At 27.2% G+C, this 13,551-nt stretch overlaps 1 protein-coding gene across 4 annotated transcripts in view; it reads left to right on the top strand.

Annotated features, from left to right (window-relative positions):
- The window catches only part of Tpst (tyrosylprotein sulfotransferase), a 154,517-nt gene that overhangs the window by 133,938 nt on the left and 7,028 nt on the right, over positions 1-13,551 (top strand). For 3 of the 4 annotated variants that reach the window (XM_035094207.1, XM_035094208.1, XM_035094210.1), the window contains one exon: positions 5,778-6,018. In XM_035094207.1, coding sequence (XP_034950098.1) covers positions 5,875-6,018 — 144 coding nt within the window. In that variant the 5' untranslated portion in view covers positions 5,778-5,874. Of the gene's footprint in view, positions 1-4,552; positions 4,668-5,777; positions 6,019-13,551 lie in introns of those variants that run through there. The other variant, XM_035094209.1, reaches the window with a different exon arrangement.

The raw sequence follows: 13,551 nt of genomic DNA on the forward strand, positions 1-13,551 counted from the left end.
AACTTTCGTTTCATTTTTTTTACTCACATTGCTTTGTCTATACACAGAAACAGAATGCCACGCTTCATTTTTACCATGACGTTTGTCTGATTGCACAAACTTATTCCACATTTTTGGTAGCTATGAAAACATGATAGAAAACAATACTCTCATTTCTACTAATGAATAAATATTTAACAATACCTTAATGTAAGAGTAAAAGAGCTGTCATAGATTTCATTAAAGTAGTAAAAAATGAAACAAGTCAGCCAAAAAAAGGATATCAATGAAAATAATAACATAGAATAATGTATTGAAACATAAAAAAGATGTAAATGAGCATAATAATTGTGAAAGCGCTTCACGAAAGAGCATAAAAACAATGTAATAAGAAATTTATAGTTGGCATATCAGCTAGATTTTTTTTATAAATACGATATTACATTGAATTAATAAATTTAAACCTCAAATAATATTCTCGAAAATTCCAATAAACTTCCATTTCAATTTTATTTCTCATTGTCATTATAATTAGTAATTGCGGGGATATCAAAGCCATTCGGATGTGACTTTTCAACCAACTTCTTTCATTAAAGTTTTTCAAAGAATAAAAGATGAGATTGGAAAAAGAATGAAAAGTCTGATGAAGGAAACTTAAATAATCTTCAGTAAGATCAAGTCAATTTTTTTATTAAAAATTATGAGTCTTTATTTAATGAGTGTCTACTTTTAATCGTAAGGGTTTAATCTGTAAAATTTCATATAATAAGAAAGTCATTAAGATGTTAATCTAAAAATTTTTAAGTCAAAGGGAATTATTGTGAAAGGTGAAAAAAAAATTTTTTTTGATAACTTGAATGTAAAAATTAAAGTTAACAATTGAACAATAGTAAAAAATGTATCACGACATTGATCTAACGTAGCTTTTGTCGCTTAGGGGCTGTTTGCTTAACAATAGACGAAAGCAAAGTATACACTACGGATAAAAGCGAGAAAAAGTATAGAAACACGTAGAGAAATGGAGAAAAATGCAGGAGTTGAAAGGGCGTCAAAACGTGAACTAACCAACGAACAAAAGACTTTAAGGGTACAAGAGAGATGTGAGATGCGAGGAGAAAAATTCAGAAGAAAGCAGGAAGTACCAGAGGGTAATGAAAAGATCCAACGAAAGTATTATACACGAGCTAAAGCCAACTACAGACACGTTTCTTAGCAGAGGGATCGAGCAATATGTGGTGATGATTGGCTTCATCTTTCATCATAGTCGGCACTCATGGGTAACGAAAACGAGCTAGAGGTTACATACATTGCGAGAACTGTGAGGGTATTTTGATTATCTTCCATAATTCCAGAGAAATTGCCTGAGAAAAATAACAGATTGATACCAATTTTCACTACTATAGAACCACTGATGGTGGCATAGATAAAATGAATGGTGACAAATGTCAACAAAGTATACTGCTAAATAAATATAGCAGTCATTCTCATTAAAAGATGAAAAAATCTCAAGTAAAATTTAGTGTCTCAAAAAATTTTAAACCAGTTTTTTTTTTTAACCATCAATAAGACTTCTACCATCGTTGAATCATGTTGAATCTCTCTGTGTCAAATACCAAAAATTATCAATTGAAATAGCCAGTACACTATATACTACTTAAAAAAATATATTATAAAAAATATTATTAATATCGACGTAATTAAAAATATTCAATAACAATTTTTTCAATAGTGACTTTCTGAAATTTGATAGATAGATGATATCCACGGTACTTTTATGGTGTAAATTCACTGCAAAGTGTGTTAAAAATGACGTTACCCATTCGATCAACATTGTAGTCATTTTTACACCCTTAGATGTGTAAAAACAACACGCGTTTGGAAATCGAGATTTGCAGTGAATATATTAAAGTTTCATTAGAAAATATCGAAAATTTTACTTATACATAATTTAAAAAAAAAACAAAATAATTAATGATTGAATTATTTTTATCTTAAATTTATAATTATTGTAAACTTTTATACGAGTTATATTTTATCTTATCTCAACAAATATCCAACAAGTTTTTCTCTGCAGGTTTGGCTGTTATTGTAGCCCCCTGTTTTACTGTTGTCATCACAGACTCAATTTATTTTATCTGCAGATTTTATTCGTAGATTCAACAGAAATCATGGCTGTTGCAAACATGACCTTTATGATTTGTTACAGTAATACAATATTTTTCTCTACGTATGAAGAAGACATTGGTGTTAGTATCCCAACTAGAAATTAGTTTTATTATGGATCTGCCTTGATTGTTGTTTTTTTTGTTAACAACAAACAATACTGTATGATAATTATGTTTCATGAATTTTATATGAGAAATATTATTAATTAATTATAGTTGATGAGATTTGCGTGAAAAATTATTTGGATATTATGTCTACGGTATAGCAACCATTCTATAAAAAAAATAATTTTTATTTTTAATTGTTAATTAATATTGATATTTAAAATTGTTTCAAAGTTTGATTGATGAAAAGTACTGTATTTAGTACTTGATTTAATTGATTGAAAAATAGTTAAAATCTTATTTCTTGGACTGTTTGACAATTTTCTGATTTTTAACTGATTGAATTAATTAGATCTAGTCGGCAGTTTGATTGTGGCTTTTGATTAAGGGTTAAATGTCAGTACATTTAGTTTCTATAACCACGAAACCACTCTGACAACTCCCTTCTACGTAACCAGAGTGAGCTTTGGCTGCAAGTTAATAATCCACAAACCTTCACTATTGTATATAAAAGCTAATACAGCAGAATATACTTATATAGAGTAAAGGGGTTATGTAGGAGGATGAAAATTCAAACAACCAAAGGGAAATACGAATTAATCAATTATGAAAATAATAGAATAATGATCAAGTAAACTAGGTAAATTGGATAGCTATCGCAAGGTATGTTTTACTGGTCAGCTCATTTTGTATGCCATTTACGACAATTTAACAATGTCAGTAATTCAATAACATTCACATAAAAATTTCAATCCAATTGTTTTTTCTTTTCAATTCACTTTTATTATTCCTTGCCTACGTGTGGATTTAGCTTTGTTTTGTAATAGAGGCTTAAATAAGTTGTTCTGACTACCCACATCTTAAATCACAGTACATACCAATCACAGTAGCAGTTTATCAACGCCAACGTATTTTAGCTGAAGTGCCGAGTAGTAATATAGGAACAGTCAGCTCTCTCCACATAAACTGATCTATCGTTTACAGTTTACTCAGACATTTGCAATATTCTGATACGGATTTAGGATTTATATCAACTAATGTCACCAATGTATGATTTGTATTCTAGAAATGCTCTACCAACTATGATAAATTTACCAATTTACCATTTACAACATTATTTTTATCATTTTTACGTCGAAAAAATATTCGACACTGTTGAAAGAAATAGAAAAACAATTTGTTGTCTTCATTTAGTTATTTTACAATTTCTAATGAATATTTTATATTAAGGTTTCAATTAATTGAAGAAAAAAGAATGAGATTTTTAATTAATTTAATATTTCATTGTAAACTTAAAAAGAAATTAATTAAATAAATTTTCGAACGAGAAGTTTGAAAGACTATACTATCTTCTTAAAGAGGTTTTTTTAGGTTTCAATGTCCTGCAAAGTTGCACCGAGAAAAAAAAAACTAAAAATTTCTTGGATATTTTTTTCTCTTTTCTTCTCTGCATCTTCTGAAAAAGAAATACTAAAACTCGATACTTTCAATCAAGATTGAAAGCAGAAACTTTGCATTTTAGAATTATTTCAGGGGTAAAAAATTTATCATGATTTTTCTACTCGTGATTCATTTTACCTCATAGGAATTTTTTTTTTCAGTTTATGGTACGATTGTTCTAATAAAAATAGAAAGATATCGAAAAACAGAAAATTTGAAGTGAAGTTTGAATTGTAACAAAAAATTCTAAACATTATTGATTTGTAAAAAAAATTTTTCCAATAAAAATATTACGTGTATAGTATGTGAAAATGAAGTTAGATATTTCATCTTACAGAAAAAGTTATTTTCATTGTTAATATCATAAAAAAAAGTATCCCCATTAAATTATTATATTAAAAAAGTAAAATTTCTCCGTAGAATTGTTATTTATTTTTCATTATAAGATATAAAGAAAATCCATCAATAATTGATTGCTACTATGAAGTTATATTAGCCATATTAATTATTAAGTTTAAGAGAATTCAACAACAAAACTTTACTTCCTGTTTTCATTTTTATTTGTAGACTTATTTTTTATAATAAAAATCTAGAGGAAATATGAAGATGTTTATAATAAACGTCAAGTTTATGAAGAAAAATAAATTAAATGGTGCTTAGAAAGAAGCCAGAGAGGTGAAAAAACATCATACAAGAGAATCTAACAAATTTAGAGAACATATTTCTCCATTTTAGGTAGCATGCGTGACAATAATCTCGAATTTACGAGGTTACCAGTCGTAAAACCGTCGGCGGTATTATAACTGGGTGGCAAAACTATATGCACAGTGTCACGGGCGTTAGTATACCGGTAGTTATATTTGAACGAGCAACGAGTTCACGCGCAATTTGCATGAGATTTGAATCACTGAAGACCCTGGGGGCTCTTAGGTTTCTTTGACGGGTTGAAAGATGTATTTTTTTTCTAATACATTAACTGTATGTACATACTTTATACTTCCTGAATAACTTTCCTTTTCATTAGAACAATAAAAAATTTATTTAGTTTAAGAAGAATAATCAATAAAGTTCATTGTGAGAATGCTAATCAAATTTTTTATTGCTATTACCACCATCTTAATATGCATAATATAAAATATCATAATTCTATCATCATTACCATCATAAAATTATTAAATGGATTATTAAAAGTAGGAGCTTTTTAATTCGCCATGCATATTGGGAATTGTGTGGACTCCAACCACTTTTACGTCTTAAAAATTCTGTAACATATTTCACATTCTAAAAAATGCATAATCTTCAAGATATTACAGTTCACAAGTACCATAAAGTCAATTTAATCTCGGGTTATATTCAAAAGTATGAACTTCGAAGATTGAATTAATATGTACTGTAAAAATATAAATAAAAATGAATTATTGATAGAATTTCATATTGAAATATTGACAATGCAGTTAATGATTCATTTAAATAATCGTGCAAATATTAATTAATTTAACGTTGATTAATATTGAAAATGGTATAATATTAATATTGTTTTGCTTCAATAGCTAAAAAATAATGTGATAATTTATTATTTAAAAAAACCAGAAAACATGTATTATATGCATCAATAAATTTACAAAAAGCTGTTCTTAATAATAATGTTACACGTTCATAAATATTATGTTGGATTATATTATATTGAAAGTTTATGACATGAGAGAAATTATTCTGAAATTAATGTAATATTAATAAATACATTAGTAGAAGAAAAAAATTGTTTTTTACTATTGAAGAATTTGAGAAAAAAATCCAAATAGACTTTTATAATTTTTCGTAATTTAATCTAATTCATAATAATCACAAACGGTAATCTATAATAAAAAGTGATAGTAGAAAGGCAGAAATAAATGGACTATCATTAAACTTGATATTGATACTTGAAAAAAAATTATTAGAGTGGAACCCAATGGTTGGAAAAGTAATATTTACTGCGGAACATCTACAATTACTTGAAAGAATAATACTGAAAAAGAAAAATTTAATTGCTCAAAAGTGACCAATAAATTACAATTAAAAGTAATTAGATATTAATTATGGTTTCAGGTGCGATGAGCTAGAATGAACGGTAGATTAAATTGAACCACGATAATCTTGTGGCACCAAAAGTATCTGGAGGCGTGGTCCTGTGAAGAGTTACGTTATGTCACTATTGCTGACCCGAGGGGCTCGTAAGGGCCCTGTTCTCTGTTTCTGCGCCTTTATTTTTCTCTTTGTACTTTATGAGCTTGGAATCATATGTGGTAATCATAAAGATCAACCAACTTCACTCATGGTAGCTAAAGAAGTAAGTAAAAAAATAACAAAATTCTTTGTCTCATCACTTGTATTTTTATTCATTTTTTAAACTAAAATTACAAAATTGGAGTAAAAGTTATTTCTTAAATAATAATTTAATGATTAGATCTACTTTAAGTCGGGTAATAATAACTCCAGCTGAATAATATCAATTGTATTCATTTCAAAGTTGTTAATATTGATCTCTTTAAGAACTGCAATATTATACAAGTAATCCTTAATATGAACCTACATGCAAAAATGATAACTAAAACAGATCTATTTTTCGTAAATTACTTTAATTCAAATATCATTAAGGATAACTTTTCACATTCACAGTAAAATTTATGTCAACAATAACATTAATAAAATAATACTATAAGAAAAATATTTTATTTATATTTGTTGAAAGAATAAAAAAAGCGATAACTATTTGTAAAATTGTTATTCACGGTAATATTTTAATGTCGTTTAATTCGTCAGAAAAAGTTTCAGTAATTCCATTTAATTTTAAAATTCGTTACTCCATTAATTAACAAAAAGCATTCAACAATAAAGTTCATATACATGCATATATCAATGATAATGCTGGCAAAGATATTGAATTGTTTTTCACTACTACATTGGAATACTACAGATTTATTGCAAAGCAATTGTTGACATTGATTTTTCAATTACAATGAAGGGGAATATTTGCATAAGTACATTTATAGGACAATTTGTTAGAAAAGTAGTAATATCGGATGAATATAGAGGAATAACATTTTGCCAACTTTCATAAATCGGCAATAAAGTCTGGGATAATATACAAAGCTTTTACATTGGCAATAGTACTTGCCATTTTTATCTGTCGAGCTGCAAAGGTCTCTGAATTGGGTAGTTTTCAAAGAATTGCTGGCCATCTCTTACTTGGAGGGTCAGTCGTTATTCCGATCGATCGCCCATCTATTTCAACATCCCGTCTTCTTCTATATATACACAGAGAGAATAGACTTTGTAAAATGTAAAGTGATATCATTGTAACATATCATTTCAGATCAAAAAGTTCAAGAAAATCATATTTATGCAGAAAATACATAGAAATATTCTTGTAAGCAAAATCAAAATCAATATGATGAATTATAAAAAAAATTAATATGACCTTATTTACACAGAAAATTTTTTATATCTACCATACTATTCAAAAAAAAAATTGTCATTATTATTCTTTTATTTAAAATAACATGCTTCGATAATATTACTAAACAATTGACAGTTTTTATTATCTTTGTAAGTACTGTTATGAGATTCAGTTTCAAGGATGACCTAAACTTTATTTTACTACTGCCAAGTGTTTGAAAATAACTTTATTGATTCCTCTCTATCAACTGAGTTCTTATATCATTTTTAGTCTCCAAGAACTTTAAAAAAAAAATCAATTCAATATTTCTCCAACAATTTGGAAATATTTTTATATTTTATAAAGTAAAGTTTTATTTAATGAAACATAGTAAATTTGAAATCTAGAGTAATTTTCAATAATTAAAACAATCCTGACAAGTTTGTTCGGTTAATAATTATTTTATTAAAATAATTAACTATCATGTATTGAATAAATGTAATGTTTGTAAAACCAATCAATAAACTTTCAATGTATACAAAGACGTAGACAACGAGTAATGTTTTGAATCAATACTTAAAATTCACTATTGGATAGAAATATTTGTATTTCTGTGTTCCAATATGTGCACTTTTTATTTTTTGTTTACAATCAGAAAAAAAATTATTTTGATGTATTTCTTATTACTATACTGATTGCTAGTGGGTATTATTTTTTTTTCATCGAATCTCTCTACTCTTGAGAATTCAGTTTCATCGTCATGAAATTAATTCAATAATAGAATGTTGGAAAACCTTATAATTAACAAGGAATATCATTATCCTCGGTAAAAACTTAATGATAATATTATTTTTTATTAAATTATGTAAAATTCTTCTTTTAAGTTAAACTCTAACTGCTTTACTGTATAACTCATCCAAATGAATGAGCGAATTTAATATATATTTTTAACATAATTCTAGCTTATTCTGATCATTATAAATAATATTTATACTTTGAATAGATCAATTTCAATATCAGCTATAAAGTAAGACAATGTTTGCTTTACTACGAAACTATTGAGCAAATGGAATTTAGTAAATTATCTTTCACTAAGTAGTCTCTAGGATTAATTATGCTTTCCAGCAGAAAACTATATTATTAGATGAATTCTTTCCTTTGATATTAATTAATTAGATAAATCTTGAATTTGATTATTAAAAAAAAGGATTTGAAATATGAAAATAGTACAACTTAATAAATTCTCAAAAGAATTATTTTCTATAATTTCAACTCTCCGCTCCTTTTTCTTACAATTTTTCTAGAGTATTCCCTAGACCATTACTCAGAATTACCTCATTTCTCCGTCGCTTTCATTGCTATTTCTTGTAACATTCACCTTAATTCCGCTAAATCTCGAAAGTTTCTTTCAATCGAGAGTTAATGACGCGACAGATTTTTTGACGTCAACTTTTATATATTTTTTCGCTTATTTCCTTCATCACCTAGAAAATTTCTCCTTATCGTATTTTTAAGGAATAATTTTTCAAGCAGAAGTAGGTAAAAAAGTTGAAAGGAATTTTTTCTTGGTACCGAGTTTTATTCGTCGCCCTTGCAAACTTAACATGAGGGATAAAAAAGAGGGCTAGAGTTGGTTAGAAGAGTGCAAGTGGCACTTTGAAACTCAGTAGAAGTGGGTACTGTGCTGTGTTATATGCGTCTCTTTGGCAAGGAATAAAAAGACAGGCTATTAACTGACTCGCCCTACTGTAAAGTTCGCTTTTACATTTAGTTTTGAGGTACAAAGATTCAAAAGTGGGAGTCAAACGTAAGCTTAGGACAGAAAACGTATTAATAGTGAAAAAGAATGTTGGATTTTTCAAGTATGGGAAAAACTGTTTGCTCGAACATCGACGTCAACTCAATTATTAACATTATTAAGAGCTTAGGCGCACAAAAGAATTTTGTCATTTTATACAAGACAGAACAATGGATTTTCACTCCCTCTAAACCGGAAGAAAAATTGAAGTTTACGTGAGTGTATTTTCACAATAAAACATAAGCACTACACAAAAGTCATAATAAAAAAAGTTAGTCATTTATTTTAACAAATAAATACTGCCTCCTATTAATTGATCTGTAATTATCTTTATCGTACTTATGAAAAAATAAATTGAATTTTATGAATATAATAAATATTTTGGTGATTACTTAAAATTATTACATCCGCGTTTTATGAATTCAAAAATATTCAATTTCATTACCAAAAACGGATGCCTAAGAATCTAATTTGAATTAACAAATAAGTCCACGTTACATAATATATTATATAATTAAATTTTAATTAAAATAAGTACAAAAAGATGTAGATCTTTTAATTAATTTAATCTTATACGATTATTAATCAAATGATCTCTTTTGTTTGAAATTCTAATGATTCAATAATTAAAGTAGTTTGCTATTGAGCAAAATTAAATTGACGGAAACTTAATTGGAAAGTCACTCGTAGTAAGGTTTTGATGCGGTGATTTCACACCTGTTTTTTTATCATCTTTAAAACTTTATCCTTCTATTCTTAATTACAATTTTATGCTACTCAAAGTGTTAATCAGGTGTCAAGAGATAATTTGGCCTGACTCTTGACAGCCTCATTATCAAGCTTTCAGTTTTCTATTAATCTTTTTAAATTTAACAGAATATCATTAAAATAAAAAATGTCACAATCAATTATCCACAGCCAGATAAAACATTTAATGTATATAATTTGTGAGAGATATAGTATAATAAACACATTTTACACACACTTTAACATGTAACCTAATCTTTATTTAAAATATAAAAATAACGTTCCAGTTTACTCTCTAAAAATGAATCAGTTAAAATTACTGCAAAACAGTTTATATTCACTAATTTTCAGTTATATAACCATCACTGGTTGAATTAGTGCTATTATTATCACTGCAAATAGTGAATATTCATTGTTTCATTTTTAGAAAGTAACTAGAACAGTCTTGGTGTAAAAATCACATTTTTTATGTCTCCTGTATCCCTAGTAGCCAAATCAACGTAAGACTGACGGCACACTTACTTTCTTAAACTAAATCAATGAAAACTACTACGAATCAATTAATATTCACAGTATTTTTTACTGATTTAGTTTACGAGAGTACGTATATGACTTAAGTTTGTCATTTACATATGTATCTGCCGTTGTTCTGAAGCAGACAGACGTAAGATGTTCGTCAGAAATTTATAGCAATTTGACGTAGAAAGGAAGCAGACGGATGTAAATCTGACGAAAATTCTGACATCAGGTCTGGCTACTAGGGTATGAACTACTCAGATAGTTGATTGACGTTATCTAAAATAGTTATTTTGGAAAGGTAGTTTTCGCAACTTTCTTAAATATTGTTTTTTTAGTATCATTTAGCAATTGAATCAATCATATTTTACAATTTTAACAGTGAATATGTTTATAATAATGAATAGTATTTTAATCAAATGACGTTAATATTTTAATTTCATTATCAACGATGAGGTTATGAGCGTGTGACGTAACGAATCACCCTTTAGCAAAGTAAATAACCCTTATAGCTAGTCATTATTGTTCTAAAGGCGATTCACCTGTAACAATACTTTAAATAGCTCCTACAACTGTAAATTTTTTTCAGTGTATATGTTTCTAAATAACATCAAATTTTTTTTTTTTTTTTGTTTTGCAATCAAATCTTTTTTATCTTAAATTTCTGATAACTTTTTCCTTTGATACTAGGGATGTGTTTATTAAAAGTATGTAAAAAATATAGAATGAAAAAATATCAAAAAGTTTTTTAAGCGTAAACGAAGCAGTAACAACGTTATCATGATCAAAGAACTGACGTTGGAATGCTGGGACTGAACGAGATAAAATTCCAGACGTACTCACTTTGACACCTCTCGTTACATCAAATTCCTTTTAACGTTTATTTTTCAATATTTTTCAATTCTTTTTTTCAAATCTGTTAGCTACTAAAAATTAGGCTGTGAGAACATAAGTACACAGTGGATTTTGAAGAAATACGGAAAAAAAATTTCGAGTTCTTGATAAAGTTCAATAGAGAAAAAAATTCTTGGTAAAGTAAGAAAAGAAACCGAAAAAAAGAAACTCAAGTCTGATTTTTTTATACTCAGCGGAATAAATTTGCTCATTACATTTTCCGCACGGTTTCTACCACAGACGAGTAGCAATTAAATTAAAAAAAAATATTACCATGTCAAGTTAGAAAAAAAAGGAAAGAAGAAGGAAATAAAACAAAAGAAATATATGAAAGAATGACTATAATTTATTTAATTGTGAAAAATGTTGATTGCTATACATTCTCAAGCCTTTTTGTAACTCTGGAATAAAACCGTTTTGAAATAGAATGTCACTAAAAATTTTTTGGTCATTACATTGTGTGAAAAGAACAGAATATTGTTGAAATAATAAAATTAAAAAAATAGTTAAACAATTAAATTTTTATCACTATATGCTTGGAACCATTATTTTATTCTTTCAATCTAGATAAAAATAAAACATTTTCTGTAATTTAAATGAAATTCTTTAACAAATTATTTTTTCTCGGTAATCTAAAAAAATTGATCACCATGACATCAAGATCAATCAGTCATGAATTTCTCATTCCCAAAAGCACATGTTAATCTTTGATAGATTCTACGAAAAGTCGACTGAAAGTTCAAATATTACCTTTTAAAGTAAGACCACAGAGCTAGCATGAAATGGTTATAAAATGCTAAGCTACTACAAAAAAATATGCTTCTGTTTTAAGTTGGTAAAAATAAGCATACTTATAACCTCATATTTTAATGAAAAAAAGTTGTAAACTTCTCAAATACTTGAATAAAAGTGCTTTAATAATTTGTCATCTTTATTTTGTTATCGAATAAAGAATTTACCTAAAAAATATAAATTTATTTTCAACAAAATTATAATAAAAAAAAAATTCTTTTATAGATCAATATGATAAATTTCAATTTTTCATGTAACATTATCGATATTTTTTAATATTCCAACTTTATATTGAATGTCACTAGTAATCCGGTAAATTTAATAAGAATTTTTTTACTATATCAACATACTATACTTTGTGATGTTTATATACGATCTCTTTCTCGAGTCAAGGAATACTAGACTTCGCACAGAATAAAATCGATTCACTAGATGATTAACGTTTTAAACACCATCGTCTTATCGTGTATATAGAGAGTTGTAAACCAGCACGTAGGTGGCGATAAAATGAATCGTAGCGAGCTTGATATGGAGATTACAAGAATCTATGTGACATTTCAAATTTTAACTGCTTCTGAATTATTCTATTAAATGTGCAATAGTTAATGTTCTTCCATTTCTATATTAAGCTTCTCTTCAACTCTTTTTTATTTCACTCAAAGAATAAATCAAATAAATAACGTCACAATCTGATAACTTTTGATTTGTCATTTCCAAGTTTTAGTTTCTAAAAACTTTGACACGTGAATATTTCTCAGTCAAAAGAGAGTTGAACAAGTATTAAAAGAAAAATATGATACATGAGTTGAATTGAGTTTTGAGTGTTGGAATGACTTCTGAATAACTTACGTAACTCGAGTAAATTAATCAAATTGTAAAAAAAGATCTGGCATAGAAAAAATGAGGTTATATTGAAATATTTAAAAAAAAATCACTATTTAATGTACATTTATTTTTTTCATTCTTTGATCTGTTACTCCAAACTTTTTTTATATGTTTATTATTCTTTTGTAAAAACTTTTACAATCTAATTTCATGAATAAACAAAATATTGGAAACAAAAAGTAATACGACTTCGTACAGGTTTGGTTGAAAGTTGAAACGTTTGAATAATTCAGTAGTGAACTTATGAATTGATACACTGCAACATACCTCGATTTATAGTGATAGAATACATTTACAGAAATCATTCAAGGTTACAAAATTATATGATTTTTTTTTCAATTTTAATTTTAAATGATTCGTTCAAGTAAAAGAATTTAAGAAAATTAAAGAAACTTTCTTTGCTTAGTAAATTTTAATAAGGGCTTAAGTCAACTTATCAAATCTTAATGAAATCTTCGCCAAAAAAGCTCAAATAGGTCATAAAAAATGAAATTTCTTTATATCTTCTTTTCAAACTATTTACTCAATTAATTGAATAGAACTGCTAAAGTTGTTTCTGCCTTTTGTCTATTAGATCACTCATCTCCTCTTTGAGATTCTTCTCTCTATCTTTCGAAATTTCTTAACTTTCAAGAATTCTCAAGCTTTGAATTTTCTAAAGAAAAAAACAGACTCAAAAGAAAAGACAATTTGATGCATTAGTTTGACTAAGTCTCGGATTACATTGCACGTTTGCCCACGACACTGAGATTTGTCATATCGCCTGAGGTCATAGCTGAATCTGCTCCATGGTATCTGAACTCGCTTATCAA

Source organism: Chelonus insularis, unplaced genomic scaffold (assembly GCF_013357705.1).
Source record: "Chelonus insularis isolate UGA/USDA-ARS -01 unplaced genomic scaffold, ASM1335770v1 scaffold_362_pilon, whole genome shotgun sequence".
NCBI classification, from domain to species: domain Eukaryota; kingdom Metazoa; phylum Arthropoda; class Insecta; order Hymenoptera; family Braconidae; genus Chelonus; species Chelonus insularis.